The sequence below is a fragment of the Crinia signifera genome, chromosome 4 (assembly GCF_055691185.1).
Source record: "Crinia signifera chromosome 4, ASM5569118v1, whole genome shotgun sequence".
NCBI lineage: Eukaryota > Metazoa > Chordata > Amphibia > Anura > Myobatrachidae > Crinia > Crinia signifera.
Genome location: NC_139220.1, coordinates 121004932 through 121021554, shown reverse-complemented (window position 1 = coordinate 121021554; position 16623 = coordinate 121004932). Strand labels below are relative to the sequence as shown.

The following is a 16623-nucleotide window of genomic DNA, read 5'->3' as shown; positions in this document are numbered from 1 at the left end:
AAGGGGGCAGCGGATGTTACAACATCCCGCCCTTTGTAAGTGAATGTGAAGTGCAAAAAATTTATTGGACCCAGCATAGAGCTGTGCAGAGAAAGAGACTGATACAGAATGGCAAAGCTGGCAAACACAGTATAGGAAACTGACCACTGGTTTTCTCAGTAAGAGGATCAGTAGTGACAATAGGCCATGTCAGTGGAGTGAAGGAAACAAAAAACAGACAGAAGAAGGTTATAAAGGAAGTTGGAGGATAGAACATTAGTAAACGAGAGATAGAAAGGAAGATGGAGAAAGAGTCTGGATCAAGAGCAGGTTTTTGGATGATTGCCGTGACAAGAGAATGCTTGAAGGAGGATGGGAAGGTAGTGTTACTATTGAGTGGAACATACTGAAGTAGTGAGTGAAGTGTCAGTTGGGAGGGGGGGGGATGGAGTAGGTAAGAGCGAATGGTGTCAATGGGGCAAGTGGAGGGGCAGCTAATGGAAGAAAAGCATGGACTTTATCCCAAGTTGAAGGATGGAAAAGGAAGACAGGTCGGAGAGAAAACTGGAGTGCAAATAGCCCAATGTAGTAATATGTGTTAGTGTTGTCAGTGGTAGGAGCTAAAAGGGTGTAACATGAGATGGGCAACATGTTTCTCGAGTTGCTTTGTGTGGCCATCATCCTGTGGCAGAAATTAATTATTTGCCTTTAATGACATAACAAATCTTCATTACAGTACATCCATAAAACATCATGGAATAAAATTTCCACTTCTTTTTTTATTTTTTTTTATTTAAATAAAGCACTGTCCACTATTCTCCCCACTGGCAAAAAGATCCAAATCCAAGACAAAGGCTACTACAGTCAGTTATTTCCTTCCTCTCATCTCTGCTCTGATACTGAATATCAGTATCAGAATCTCATATTCTGATACTGAATATTATCATTGCTAACACTGCAGTACAGGCTGAAACTTATGCTAAACGTGTATGACAATTCAGATATGGTACAACCAATAAAATATTTGCAATACATGACAGAATTCACTGCGGTAGCGAGGCTGTCATCTCCATATTAGAATTACATTGTGGCCTGTAATATATACTGTAGGCAGGATCATTAGGAAAATAAATAAAAAACAGAATTGATGAACAAACCCATAAGATTAAAATAGGATTAGTTATATAGTTTCTCCATATACAGTTAAACAGTTCCTCCATACAATTCATCACAGCTGTGGCACCACCAATATTGTACTGTATTTTTTCGGTTTTCAGATATTCAGGAAGAATAAGCAGGGATGACACTGACAGTACACGATTAACTAGACTGAGACGTAATGAATAAACTGTATACATTGACACCAACATGCTTAAACACAGACTTTAAGCTAAATACATTTCTAGGCTATAAATAGTTTTTACTTGATCCTTTAAGCCACATTATAATTACCAATTACAATGTATTTACATATTAATATAATTGGCATCATGATTTTGACTTTGTTCTTTTAATCACATATATACATTTTAATCAGTAATCTTATGATCTTGATACACATAAAAAAATATACTGTATAAATACAAGTTGTTACAACTTATGTAGCAAGTGAGTAAAAAAGTCTAAACAAATAAATTATAAAGATGATGCGGAAAATTTATATTATAAAAAAAAAAAATTATATATATTTTCCCAGTATCACAGCGGCTGGGCATCTCCCTGCCCATCCCCGCTTCAGGGAGACGCTGCCCAGTTTGGGGGGGAGGGGTCGGGGAAGCAGGGACCCTCGCCAAGCTCCGTCGCCATGGCTGCTAGCGGTGGATGGCGGTAGAATCGCCATTCACTGCAAAGATGAAGCCGGCTCCATCTGTATGTACTTATTTTTATGTATATCCGGATCTGATGCTTAAACCTTAAAAACATTTCTGCTTCCTCTGTTTAGTTGTCGGTCCTTCCCAATATGGTTGCTACCTGTATTACGGACATCATGCTAATAACAAAACAGGAGCAACCCCCACCACTTTGCTGGGAATCGTTAAACGGAAACGCATCACCAGAAGCGACACATTAATGGAACACAGGTGGGACAGAAAACCGTGACTTACTTGGTTAACCCAGAAGTGCAGTTGGAAACAAAGAAACGTCTATTTGAACTGTTAAGGCATCTAATCTGCACAAAACATCACTGAGGATGATTACAGAAGAAAGCATGGGCTAAAGGGCTCAGAGTGGGTATAAAGAATATATAAGGCAAAATCCTCTTCATGTCTTGAGGTAGATAGTATCTGGGTATTGGAACGTGTTGGCGAGATGACACTGAGGGAGGATTGGACCTGACTCGGCATATTTATTTATTTTCTTATATAGCGCACACATATTCTGCAGCGCTTTAAAGAGAATATATGAACATTCACATCAGTCCCTGCTGTGGAGCTTACAATCTATATTCCCTACCACATGTACACGCACACACAGACATTCTAGGGTTAATTTTGTTGGGAGCCAATTAACCTACCAGTATATTTTTGGAATGTGGAAGGAAATCGGAGTACCTGGAGGAAACCAGCGCAAGTACAGGGAGAATATACAAACTCCACACAGTTAGGGCCATGGTGGGAATCGCACCCATGACCTCAGTGCTGTAATTTTCAGGGACGCATAGATATTAGTGTTGCTATTGTGGTGTTTGTCTACTTTGCTTGGAGACTTACTCATATGGTGAGAGCCCAATCCAACCTTATACGTATAACATTTTTATTGTTTGTAATAAATACAATATGACACTATTTGGAGCTTCTCTCCCTTCTATCCACTACATATGCATTGGCGATATTGAGGAGAATAGAAGCTGTATAAGTAGGGAAGGAGCAATTAGACCTGAAAACACAGGCCATGGCCCTCTGCTTTTGACTTAAATAACGTTCCTTGCACAGTAGACCATTCTTTCTGGCCCAAGTTCTTTTTTTTAGCTTAGTGGATGTTCTTTTTTTCATTTTTGATATAACAGTAACACTTCCAATTACAGTTGTTGTTCTTGTTTTGAGTGTGGATTATAGTTCCTGGGAGGAAAACACTTTAAGATACATTTGGGTAGATGTATGAAGCAGTGATAAGGGAGCAGAGAGCCAATGGAGTAGTTGCCCATGGCAACCATTCATCTCTGTATAATTTATAGTATGACAATTATAGATGTTATTTCAATGGGCAAACATCTACCCCATTGTGTCCAGAGAAGATTCCAGCATATATCGCTCAGTGACTTTGTTTTGTTTTAAAAATGATTATGGATTACCTGGGGCCTGCAAACACGATGGGAGAAAACCTTGCTAGCCCAACTGTCTATAGCTAAGTTTTAAAACAGCTTTGTAATTTAGGGCCTTATTCTAGTTCACTCTCTGACAAAATCCTTCTTAGATGGACAAAACCATGTGCACTGCAGGGGGGCAGATGTAAAATGTGCAGAGAGAATTCGATTTGGGTGAGTTATTTTGTTTCTGTGCAGGGTAAATACTGGCTGCTTTATTTTTACACTGCAATATAGATCTCACTATGAAGTAAAACCCCACCAAAATCTAATTCTCTCTGCACAAGTTACATCTGCCCCATCTGCAGTGCACATGGTTTTGTCCATCTAAGAAGGATTTTGTCAGAAAGAGTGAACTAGAATAAGGCCCTTAGTGCTTACCATATAAAGTATTTCTGCAATTTACTATATGGTAGTTTTGCTGAAAAAAGCGTAGATTGGTGTGAGAAATGCTTGGTGTAATCAATTGTAATCGTATCTGATAGAAGACTATCTCACCACTAGAGGCACTCTTCTCCCACTGGAATCTATGGGGGTTATTCAGGTTGATTCGCAAGGCTGCGAATTCGCAGCCTTGCGAGTCCACCAAACCACACCCGGCGAACGCACGCCCCCCCAGCAAAGTGCGGCTTCGCCCGCATAGCAGCGAATGGATGTTTTGCATAACCATCCATTCGCTTTGCTGGGGTGTCCGCCCACATCATTCGATGGTCACCGACCATCGAATGATGTTTAGCGTGCACGCATATATAAGTGACTTTTCAGTTGCGTATATATGCGTGCAAGCTGGCGTGGATACGGCCGGGCAGCTGACATCCGGTGATGTCAGCCACCCGCCCCCCACACCCGCATCACTGCCTCATTTCCATGAGAACGCCCAGCGTTGTTATGGGAACGCCCATGGAACGCTGGGCGTTCCCATATGGTAATGGGGCAGCCCGGCGCTCCCCGCCCATCTCCGCCCCCCCCTCGCTGCCATGGGTGCGTGCACCCGGCGACCCGAAAGGTCGCCGTGGGTGCACGCACCATATGCCTGCACATGCGCAGATACCCGTCTGCGCATGCGCAGATGGGCAACATCTGAACTGCGTGCGAATGCACGCAGATCTGAATAAGGCCCTATGTCTGATAATTCATTGCATAGAGTTCAAATACACTAATAAGAGAAATGTGCTCTGCAATATGACTCATGTCCATGTTGCATAAACTGGGTATAGATTTTCTTTAAACCATTTAATGTTTCAATAAATATTTATCACGTTTGTGCAGAATCACTGGAAATGGCATTAGCAGATGATTCAATGGGGGTATATATGCTGAATAAAAAACTATAAAATAATACTTTGATCCCCTTTAGCAGTTCTAGTGCAATAAGAGGATGAGTTTTACTACTGAGGGTAGCAAATTCCTATAATGTTCATGTAGTAATGAAACATTTAAGTGATTGTTAAATTATGATGATGGCATTAGAATTGAACATAGATAAACAGGTGACCCGGAAGTCTATACGGCAGACTTCCGGGTCACTGCGCATCAGCCCTGCAGCATCCAGAGAAGCCCCTCTGGCCGCCGAAGCTATCTAAGTATAAAGGTACAGAGACTATATAGTGCAGATCTGCACTATATAGTCTTGCCTGCCCTCACTATGTCGCTGCCGATTTGCGCTCACTCGGGAGCGCGCATCGGGCTCGCAAGCCCTACAAAGTACACAATCGGCTTGCGATATGGCTTCCGGTGTGCATTATATCGGCAACATCGGAAGCCATATTGCCCCGGTGTGTACACACCATAACACATACAACAACAACAACAACACAAAGAGTAATAACAGACACCTACAACAAGCAGTGCTCAAATGGGATGCAAACAATTTACCGACAGTCAAAATACAGACACCCATTTGCAGACAGTCAAAATACTAACATGTTCAAAATGTCGACTTTGATTATGCCAACGCAGTCAAAATGCTGATACGGTCAAAATGTCAACATGAATTTTTCGTGATTTTTTTCAGTGAAACTGACTTGTTCTTACTTACACCAAGTGGGCATAGAGATAGATTGTAATAGTGTGCCGATTACAGCAAGGCAATGTGCCGGAAACATGTGGAGGGGACGTGGTACGCTTATACAGTGCCCATGTGGACACAGGCATCCCAAAATATTTTTTTTTAATGTCAGCATTTTGTCTGTCGGCATAATGAATGTTGCCATTTTGACGGTCTGTCAATGCTTGTCGGTACATTGGTAAATCATAATGAACCCGCTCAGGTTTATCTGAAAAGTATGTGGAGAAAAATGGTCATGGTTTGGGCAGACCTGTGAGGTGCAGCCTAAACTGTATAGACTTTACAATTAGAAATGTGTGTAGATATGCTCCCAAAACTGTTCTTGTTGTATACTGCATAACAACAGCAGCACAGTTGCATCATGGTCAGCATTACTGATCAATAAGCAGTGAGGTTCATTCCAAATGTGTGTGTAGTTTGTATGTTCTTTAGTTTGGTGGGTTTCCATCCACACTAAGAAAACATACTGGTAGGTCAAATGGCTGCTGATAAAAATGAATGTGTGTGTGTGTGTCCTTATGAATATTAGTTGTAAGCTGTACTTGAATACGCACTGATGTGAATGCCAAAATATTCTCTGTAAAGTGCAGTGCAATATGTGTGCGATATAGAAATACTTATTTGTAAGCAGAATTTTTAGCAATAAAAAAATCTACAGATATTTACAGTATAAGACACTGTAGGCGAAACGTCTGCACTTACATTGGGCCGCAGTCCTGCTGCCATTTTGTAGTACGTTTCTGCTGCTTCATTCAGACTGGCTTGCCTGAAAAGTAAAGAACAAATACCTTAATGATATAATTAGTATACAGTACAATACGTTTTTGTGAAATACAATGAAAAATGTTCATTAAAATTACAAAACAACAATAAGACATGCTTCTTTGTCACATTAGAACTCAATCACCCCGGGAGAGGAAAAAAACAGGGAACATTTCTTAATGGTTGTTTTTATCTGAATGCAACTTTAAATATAAACTAGTCCTGAAATCTTATATTAGGAAGTGAACTGTATTATTTTCTCTTTAGATTTCACAGCAGCATAATGTCTGTCAAAATGAAAATGCATCAATCTTATAATAATAAAACGCTAGCGTTGCGACTCACCTCTATGGGGGGTTGATAACGGTTTTGCGAACTGGCAGCCACTAGATTATGCCTGAAGGAGTAAATAGATTGTGCCTGAAGGGGCGTGCACAACCACCGGTGCTGCCATTACTGTTATGTTCTGTCATTTTCACAGGCTGGTAACTAGTTTCCTAATAGAAAGTTAAGAGATCAAAATCTCCTCATTAGTGAACAAGGATGTGTGTGGATAGGGATATGGTCATTAGGTCGACCACTGACGGTCGACAGGGCTTAGATCGACACCTGAAATAGGTCAACATGGCTAAGGTTGACACACGCATTAGGTGGACAATGGGAAGGTCAAAAGGTCGACATTTTTTCATGTCTTTTTTAGCCGACAGGCGGTATTGCATACCGTACCATCCACTATGGTGTGGTGGGAGTATTTAATAGTGTGGCGAGCGCAGCAAGGCACCGCGACTGAAGTATGGTGTGCGCGGAGAGCCATGCGAGGGGACGCGTTAAACTAAGACAGTGTCCATGTTAACTATGTCGTCATTCGGGACAAAAAAAACGTGAAAAACTCATGTTGAACTTTTAACTGTTGACCTCATCACTGTTGACCTAATGCGTGTGTCGACCTTAGCCATGTCAACCTATTTCAGGTGTTGACCTAATGCTTGTGTCGATCTTCCGATCTAAGCCATGTTGACCTATTTCAGTGTCAACCCTAAGCCCGGTCAACCTTTGGTGGTCGACCTAATGACTCGTATATTGTGGATGTAGTTAAATAGATAAAGGGAAATATTTATTATAATATAAGTCAGTGTTGACTGGCTGCCTTCTCAGGGGGGCGGGGCCACTGACAGTGTGGGATGGAAACGGGATGGTCAGTGTGTGTGTGTGTGTGTGGGGGGGATGGTCAACGCGATTGCGTCTTTGTGGCCACGCCCCCACCGTGCAATGCCGGTATTTCAGGTAGGCAGCCCTGATATAAGTACATTACTGGCCTGGATTCTACATACTGTAGTTTTTCAATTGCACAAATATACTTATGGAAGTCTGTATAAAATGAATGCAAGTAAGATCTTACTGTAGGTACATCCCCAAACGACTTAAATTATTTGTAAATATTTGTTAATGCAAAACTTCAGGGTTAAAGTTTGCTCCATGTCCACAACTAATAACACAAATCTGTAAATCTTTCTATTATTGTTTTGGGGAAATTCAATTAAAGAACAAATGCACTGTAGGAAGTTTTTCTTTTGAAGTTTCCAAGCAAACTGAAAGTATGGTATGGTCCGTATAAGATAAATTAGCAACAGGCTCTGTAAATAGTTACTATACTTTTATTAACATCGTTACATCTTGGAGGCCAGAGACTCCATTTATTTTAATCCCGTCATAAATAATAAATGAAAAATAAATAAATAAATAGAATCAAATACACTTCCCTTGCCAGTGCCTTAATGCATTACAGCTTAGATGCTTTAACGGTTTTCTATTTAAAAGACTGATTGGTTTGCGAGCTGCTTTATAACCTATTGCTATTTACAGCAAACATTAAATAACCAGCCTATTCTGTCTTAGAGAACTATAAGAACATAAAATAGTCCAGTCAAGGATGTCATTATTTACTCAGAGATGGTTATTGCATTAGCACTACTTTGCTTAGATAATAAAACAGAAATCTGAAATTTACTGTCCCTTTTTTTCTTTTGAAAAATTGGTTTATTTTTATGCAACTGTTACATTAGATCTCACCCCAAGGGCAAACTGTTATGGAAGTCATGTCAGTATGAAAAAATGGTAATATTATTTCCACAGCTATGAGCGTCAGTTGTGTCTCGTTTGTAAGTCTGCTTACAGAAATATGAGCCTCCATGCAGTGTACAAAACGGATAATGGGTATTACATACTCTACTGTTTAAAAGAGATGAAATATTAAAAACACAGCAGTAATATTTTCTACATAATCACGTGTGGATTTTGGTTTTAACCCTTCATCGGTCAAAAGTACAATACTTAGTAGTGAGTTCTTGCTCCTTTTACTTTAAATTAGATACTGTAATGTGGATTTTTTATTTATTTTTATTAGATTTATTTTAAAACTAAATAATAATAGCAGACAATGCGGACTAGGTTTTCATAGGCAAGATTGATCAATAGTACTGCTCACTTTGAGAGAGCAGTTTCAGCAATACCCTTATAGAAAGGAAGTGGCATACCAAGTTGACATTCAGAATGTGGATATTGGCTGTAATATGGAAAGTGTCCTAATGTCAATATATGATATTTTGATATTCACAATTTTAACAATTACATTTTTGTTATTTTCGACATGTCAACAATGTGAATGTTAATAATACCCCTTTACACTGCACTTCTGACCCGGGACACTGCAGGGGCAACCTGGGCTGGGTATCGGTGAGAAAGGGTCCACCAAAGTATTGTGCTCTGGGATGGACCCCGGTAGCCTGCTGTGTGAAAAGCATGACCCAGGTCATTTGATCAGGTGCTTGGAGATAACATTATTTCCAAGGGTTCACTTGAAGAACCCTCGGACACTTAGAAATAACCCAGGTCCATTATGTGATGTGAAAGGGGTAAGAACATCTAAACATGGGTTGAAACCATGTTGAAAATACCAGGTTGGACCTCAGATTTTGGTCCGAAAGGGATATAATAACATGTACCCTATCCCTAACCACAGCAGAAATAATAACACTTCTGTTTGTATTGCAGACATGCATAATGGTATATGTGCCTACTTGAGGCATGGCATAACAATCGTGCCATCATGGATGAAACTATACAGTGGTGAAAAAGCAGGCATTGTATAGTGGGGGATGTGGCTACGATGACATGATTCATTGCGAATCATGTAATGATGTATCCCCCGTCCGCCCAATTGACACTGGCCACCTTTCGGGGGCAAAATGCACTACATGATTTTTGGGAGCCTCCCAGCCATTCTGGAGGGGTTTGGAGGGGGGTGGGGTGGGGTGGTAAGTATGTGTATTAGAAAAAACAATGTCAACATGTTGCATGTCAACATTGTGAACAGAGATGTCGACATTTTCAAGCATTCAACATTACAGTACCAGCATTCTAAATGTCGATAATGTGACTGTGGGTCTATACAAATAGTATAACTAGATCAGATTGTTGGTGTATACAACCCACCTTTATAATTTTTTAGCAAGATGATTAATAAGTGAGATTCTCTATCCTCCATTACTCCGTCAGAGATAACTAGTAATAACCTTCCCAAATAGACTCATGTCTACTACAACCATAATGTGTGGTGGCACTTTCGGGAAATATTAAAGACTGAAAACACATATACTTTATGGGTACTTGTTTCCTATCTGGGCGCCCAGGTTTTCTACGTACGGCACCGTAATGAAATCGGATCGCATCGCATCGTACACACACACGATATTGAACGATGCGATGCGATCCGATTTCCCATAGGAAACAATGTGAAATGGCTCAATTTAGCCAAATTCTCATAGGAACAATAGTAAATGGGCCAAAAACACCCCTGAACATTGAAATGTCCCCCCAAAAGTAGTTTACGCCACCCCGCCATCAACGTGAACCCGAAGCGTGGCGAGCGCAGCGAGCCCGCGAGGGGCGGCGGTACGCGTCCTCCGACCTTTTCATGCCCTACTATCCACGTCGGCGTGGAGTGAGAATAGAATAGTGTGGCGAGCGCAGCGAGCCACCGAGCCCGAAGCGTGGCGAGCCCCGCGAGGGGACGCGGATACCTTCACAGTTATACGCGTCCCCTCGCGGGCGACGCGGACACCTGGGAAGCCCGCGAAGGGACGCGTTTACCTGTGAAGGTATCCGCGTCCGCTCGCCACGCTTCGGGCTCGGTGGCTCGCTGCGCTCGCCACACTATTCTATTCTCACTCCACGCCGACGTGGATAGTAGGGCATGAAAAGGTCGGAGGACGCGTACCGCCGCCCCTCGTGGGCTCGCTGCGCTCGCCACGCTTCGGGTTCACGTTGATGGCGGGGTGGCGTCAACTACTTTTGGGGGGACATTTCAATGTTCAGGGGTGTTTTTGGCCCATTTACTATTGTTCCTATGATAATTTGGCTAAATTGAGCCATTTAACATTGTTTCCTATGGGAAATCGAATCGGATCGCATCGCATCGCATCGTTCAATATCGTGTATGTGTACGATGCGATGCGATCCGATTTCTCAACGGAGAATAGCATGGTGCGCAATTAACTTAGTGGGCGCCCAGATAGGAAACAAGTACCACTTTATGTATAGGCTACATGTTGGCTTTATGGCAATGGCAGTGCTTTCTAGCTCTGGGGACAATGTGAGTCTCTTTGACATGATCCCATGTTTCATTATGTCTTTGGGTGATGCAAAAGCAAGGTTCTGTAATGTTTTCTTAGTACAAGAATCGGTACTTGTTTCCTATCTGGGCGCCCAGGTTTTCTACGTACGGCACCGTAATGAAATCGGATCGCATCGCATCGTACACACACACGATATTGAACGATGCGATGCGATCCGATTCGATTTCCCATAGGAAACAATGTGAAATGGCTCAATTTAGCCAAATTCTCATAGGAACAATAGTAAATGGGCCAAAAACACCCCTGAACATTGAAATGTCCCCCCAAAAGTAGTTTACGCCACCCCGCCATCAACGTGAACCCGAAGCGTGGCGAGCGCAGCGAGCCCGCGAGGGGCGGCGGTACGCGTCCTCCGACCTTTTCATGCCCTACTATCCACGTCGGCGTGGAGTGAGAATAGAATAGTGTGGCGAGCGCAGCGAGCCACCGAGCCCGAAGCGTGGCGAGCGCAGCGAGCCCCGCGAGGGGACGCGGATACCTTCACAGTTATACGCGTCCCCTCGCGGGCGACGCGGACACCTGGGAAGCCCGCGAAGGGACGCGTTTACCTGTGAAGGTATCCGCGTCCCCTCGCGGGGCTCGCTGCGCTCGCCACGCTTCGGGCTCGGTGGCTCGCTGCGCTCGCCACACTATTCTGTTCTCACTCCACGCCGACGTGGATAGTAGGGCATGAAAAGGTCGGAGGACGCGTACCGCCGCCCCTCGCGGGCTCGCTGCGCTCGCCACGCTTCGGGTTCACGTTGATGGCGGGGTGGCGTCAACTACTTTTGGGGGGACATTTCAATGTTCAGGGGTGTTTTTGGCCCATTTACTATTGTTCCTATGATAATTTGGCTAAATTGAGCCATTTAACATTGTTTCCTATGGGAAATCGAATCGGATCGCATCGCATCGCATCGCATCGTTCAATATCGTGTATGTGTACGATGCGATGCGATCCGATTTCTCAACGGAGAATAGCATGGTGCGCAATTAACTTAGTGGGCGCCCAGATAGGAAACAAGTACCCAAGAATCAACAAACATGCATGAGGAAAAATCTAGAATAGAAAAATGAAAGTCTAGTTATTCTATTTAACTCTGAAATTATTCAGGACTTCAAAACATAGCCTTAGCATGACAGTAGGCTTCTGGTGGCTTTCTGGTCAACATACCTTTTCAGCCACAGGCTACTTTGTGATGCAAGTATTACCCAAAATGCCAACATGAACCGATAATAAATGATACCATAATACATATAAACATATAAACATCATTGTATGGACAGAATTATTAATATCCTGCAAGAGCAGGAAGCACATTTATCTTAAATGGCAGTTACCTTTTTATGTGGGGATAAGAGAATAACACAAGTATGATACATAAGAAGCAAAAATAATCTCAGTAGACCAAATATGCCCTGCCCAACCACAAAGTGATCAGAGTCATCACTGGCGCAGAAAGACTGACTACTCTCACTGACCACATATAAGGCTTCACACTTGGAGACTAAGTATTAATCACTAATGACTTCCTATTACAGTACACTGTACATATAATAATGCTATTCCAGTCAAACAGCGCACTTACAGTATGAACAGCCCATTCAATCATTTTTATTATATTGTACTCATTTGTCAATAAATAGTACTGTCGCTGTATAATTTGGGTACATGGAACTGTAATATTATGCATTTTGGAGTTTGAAGAGATACGTGCTTCATAGAAAATCCAGCTTTGCTACAGTACTTGTATACATTTGAATATAAAATATCTACACAACACACACACAATAAGCATTTATTAAATTCAACCATGGATGCAGTCTCTTAAGAGCTGGAGCACTCTGCGGTCACATGGGAAGAGTTTATCCCCTGTGACTACAAAGTGTGAACTGACGGCTTCAGAACACTCATTGCTCTCCTGGAAAATTACAGCATTCAATTGTTCCCATGCGACATAAGCCAACTAGCGTAACAGTTCTGACTCTGCAAAAGGCAAGTGAAAAAAATATGCGCTTGCTAACATTACATTTTACTATAACGCTCATATTATTTTTATTAAAGGATTTCATTAGTAAATGGAACCATTTTAAAATCATAATATGCACCATGATGGAAAAAGGAATAGACATCTATATAAAGCCCCATACACACATATCTATAACCAGGGTGGGCAGTATTAACCCTTAGAGCGTCACATGATTCGTCAAAATACTGTAGGTGTGAAAATTGCCAAGCAAACATTTTTTATTCATCATAATGGCCTGTAATGTTTACCTTATACAGTATAGGAAATATAATCTTTTTTTACAAAACATTCTTTATTTAAATGTATATAACAAATGTGAGGCACTGGCATGTTAGTGGATATTTTTAACAGAGATGTTGGCACTCTAAGTGTTTCCTTACTAAACCACACATTCACGGTCAGCCATATTGCATAGATCTTTCACAGGGGCACATTCCCTTACAATGGCTGGCTACCTGGTATACTGTAGGTTACTGAGGACAAGATACACCACTCTGTAAGCTGTAATGAAGGTGTCCTCATACATTATTGCTGCAGTCACCACATACTCCCCCTCTCCCAATGCCAGGTCCCATACACTCTTATAGTGCCGGGCGTCTTTTTTTCGTAGCAACGCTATGCGGCTAGGACATAATAGGAGACTGGAAAATGATGCCCTGGTGTCCAGAGTGTACAGCTCTGCTGGCTAGAGAGGAGCTGCTGGGTGGTGTATTGAGGCTACATTTACAAGGACACATCTGTGCTTTACTGAAGTACTGCTTTATGGTAGAGAGCATTTTCAAAGTGATCACATAATGGGTACATGCTGTGCAGTCGGCCCTAGGTAGATACAGTATACGCAAATGCCTAGGGACCTTTGAAAAATCTAGGGGCATCTGGGGATCTAAATACTAATTATCAATTTCTAGCTGTAGCTTTATTGCACTCGCAGTTGGAGGTACAATAAAGTTTACTTTTGATCATTATGGTGCTATATTAGTGACATCATGCAGACCAGAGCAGCAGTGGCATATCTATAATGGATGCAGTGTGCGCATGGGCCCCTTGGGTCCAGGGGGGGCTCTAACTGCATGCACTGCACCCTTTTCTTTAGTATGTTCCTTCCTGGAGCCATGCATGTTTTGTGAATATGTATCAGGGAAATCGCCAGGAAAATGGCTGCAGCATCATTTTTTTTTTTTTTTTAGAGCTCTGCACATGTGCATTAGACTAGCACAGCAATAAAGCCTACTAGTGCTCACACACTCTCACAGAGTGGATGGGCCTGGACGGAGGTTGCTCACAGGCCCCCACCTCTCTTATTTTGCCCCTGCAGAGGAGTGATGGCAGACTGCAGCTAGAAGACGTGTATGGCGGTCAGAAGACATAAAAGCAGGTAAATGTGGTGGCAAGAGATGGAATCTGCAGGGATTCATTCATATTGTTTTAGATATTATATATTTATATATTAGTGTTCACTATTATAACAACATTCTGCAGGTGGGGCTGGAGAGACAATTGAGTCTACTGGTGCTAAAAAGACACTCCTGTTGGCTGGAGAAACCCAATGGGGGGTGCACCACAATGCCACGCTCTTCTGTGAAACTATGCGAATATTTCATAAGCTCCAACATGAGGGTGGGTCAAAATCTTGCATGGTGCACCTGTAGGGTTACATGAATTCTTCAACTTGCCTTTTGGCCACCACTGATTAGCACCTAAACTAAAACCACTGCCAGAAGTACAATCAGGGTTATGCTATAGCCGATTTACCTGAGCATGTGAGCTGCATTAAACACAACATCGAACTCCGAGCCGTCCAGCTCTGCAGCTTTCTTTGCCATTTCTGCTGCTTCCAGCACACGTCCTTCTTCCAGCAGGAACTGGCCTGGAATAGCAATGCATATAATCTTATGTCAAACAATATCAGTACTGAATTAAGTGATAGAGACAAAATAACAACAAACTAGAAGAATGGTTTAAACAGTATTTTATATAGAAATAAGGATAAATGACATTTTTATACATGAAGTAGAGCGTTATATAACAGTGTTCATGCCAAACGTCAATGCAAATATGTATGAAATGAAAGCATAACGGGGCACTAAATCTGCGAACAGCAAGGAGGAACTGGTCATATAATTTCTCCTCAGGTTTACTTATTCTGTGAACACTCCAATCCAAGCTGTCATAGAGCTGGCACCACGGGAGGTATCTGTTTCCCTGTGATAACTCTTGCCTGACAGAAGGGGATTACATTTATTAGGATTTCCCTAGCTTCATAGTGTTTAGATATTTTCTAGTTAACGTAATTTTTCAGAGAAGCCCAGATAAAGTATTAGTAACTGTATTACAGATATTTTATATCCCTCTGTTTTATGTAGTAATAATGTGGCATATTGTGGCTAGGGGGGTGAAGTCTATTTAAAGAGGAGTCACCATTTCACAACCATGCCAATTAAACTCAGATTGCCACCATGCAGGGCTGGCGCCACCACTAGGCAGCTTCAGGCATTTGCCTATGGGCCCCGGCCACTGGAGGGCGGTACTGAGCTGCATGATCCAAGTAGCCGGAGAAGCAGGACGAAAGCTCCTGTCCGAGGAGGAGGAAGAAAGTGTCCTCAAGAGAATGGAGCAGGTGAGCGGTCATGGTGAGCGGCAACCGCCCAAACCCCCCCTCCTGGATATGAGCTGGTCAGTGTCATCGGCGGGAGGTGGCTTCACACACCACTGTAAATGTAGTTGGATATAGCTGCTCAGTCTTCTGTCATTTTTGGGCCATATGTATAGCTTCTGTAAACTGGCCAGTTTGTCAGTATGATGTTTAAAATCTGCAGTATGTGGGCAACGCTCAATAAGAGCAAAGACAAAAAGTAATATGAAAAGTAAAAGGTAGATCCACTGATCCCACTGGGACATATAAGAAGAGGCTAAATCTTTTTGCATACAAAATACCTAACTGAGTGGTTAAGAAAAAGGGAAAGTGAGATGTGTTTGCCAGGCAACCGCATGTTAAGAAATGGTGCATGTGCTTACCTCGCCAAAGTACACTCAATATAGGGATTACAGGTACTGTACTACATGCTTTCAAAGCAAGTATCTTATTCATAAATGGACATAAATTCAATACCGCATGAATTTCCATCTGATTTCTAGGTAGAAGTCTCAGTATAAGGAACGGATTCTGCATGGAGCTACGATCCCAGCACTGCGTCCGATGTCACAAGCAGTGAACCGCATTCTAACAATTGTTTGGGATGTTCCACGCAGACAGACAGCTGAGTAATTTTGAAATGGGGGCTGCGAGATTCTCCACTTCCAGAAAATGGTGAGACACGCCCTCTTTTATAGGCCCCCAGTCCCCTCAATGCAGCTGACTATTAATCATGCAGAGGCAGGCAACAGACATAGAATCCTGATAATCAGGAATATGTGAGCATTTTTTCTGTTACCACCATTGCCTCATGTATGTTGAATGAACCAAAACCAACACTAAACATAAGATGCCTGTTGCTAACAGAGTCTCACAGGATCTGGCGCACCAAAAGGGACAGTTTGGTTTGACAGCAATGATGTATGATGACACATCTGTAATTACATAATACACAAGTAATATGCCTTGTGGCAAAGCCGAATTACAAAACCATACTGGTGGTAACTAGTATGACTAATGAGCAGAGCTATATCTATAGCAAAGACTAATTTTGCAGAGCCATATCTATGGCCAAAACTAATGTGCCGAGTTATATCTAATGTCAAAACTAATATGCAGAGGCCTCCCTAGTGCCAAGACTATTGTGCAGAGCCATATCTGTGGCTGAGACAAAT

The 16623-nt window shown here is 42.2% G+C and overlaps 1 protein-coding gene across 2 annotated transcripts in view; it reads right to left on the bottom strand.

Moving 5' to 3' along the window:
- TMTC2 (transmembrane O-mannosyltransferase targeting cadherins 2) overlaps positions 1-16623 on the bottom strand; it is a 250967-nt gene that overhangs the window by 16374 nt on the left and 217970 nt on the right. For both annotated transcript variants that reach the window (XM_083182341.1, XM_083182342.1), the window contains 2 exons: positions 14569-14683; positions 6054-6117 (listed from right to left, as the gene is read on the bottom strand). In XM_083182341.1, coding sequence (XP_083038467.1) covers positions 6054-6117; positions 14569-14683 — 179 coding nt within the window. The remainder of the gene's footprint in view (positions 1-6053; positions 6118-14568; positions 14684-16623) is intronic.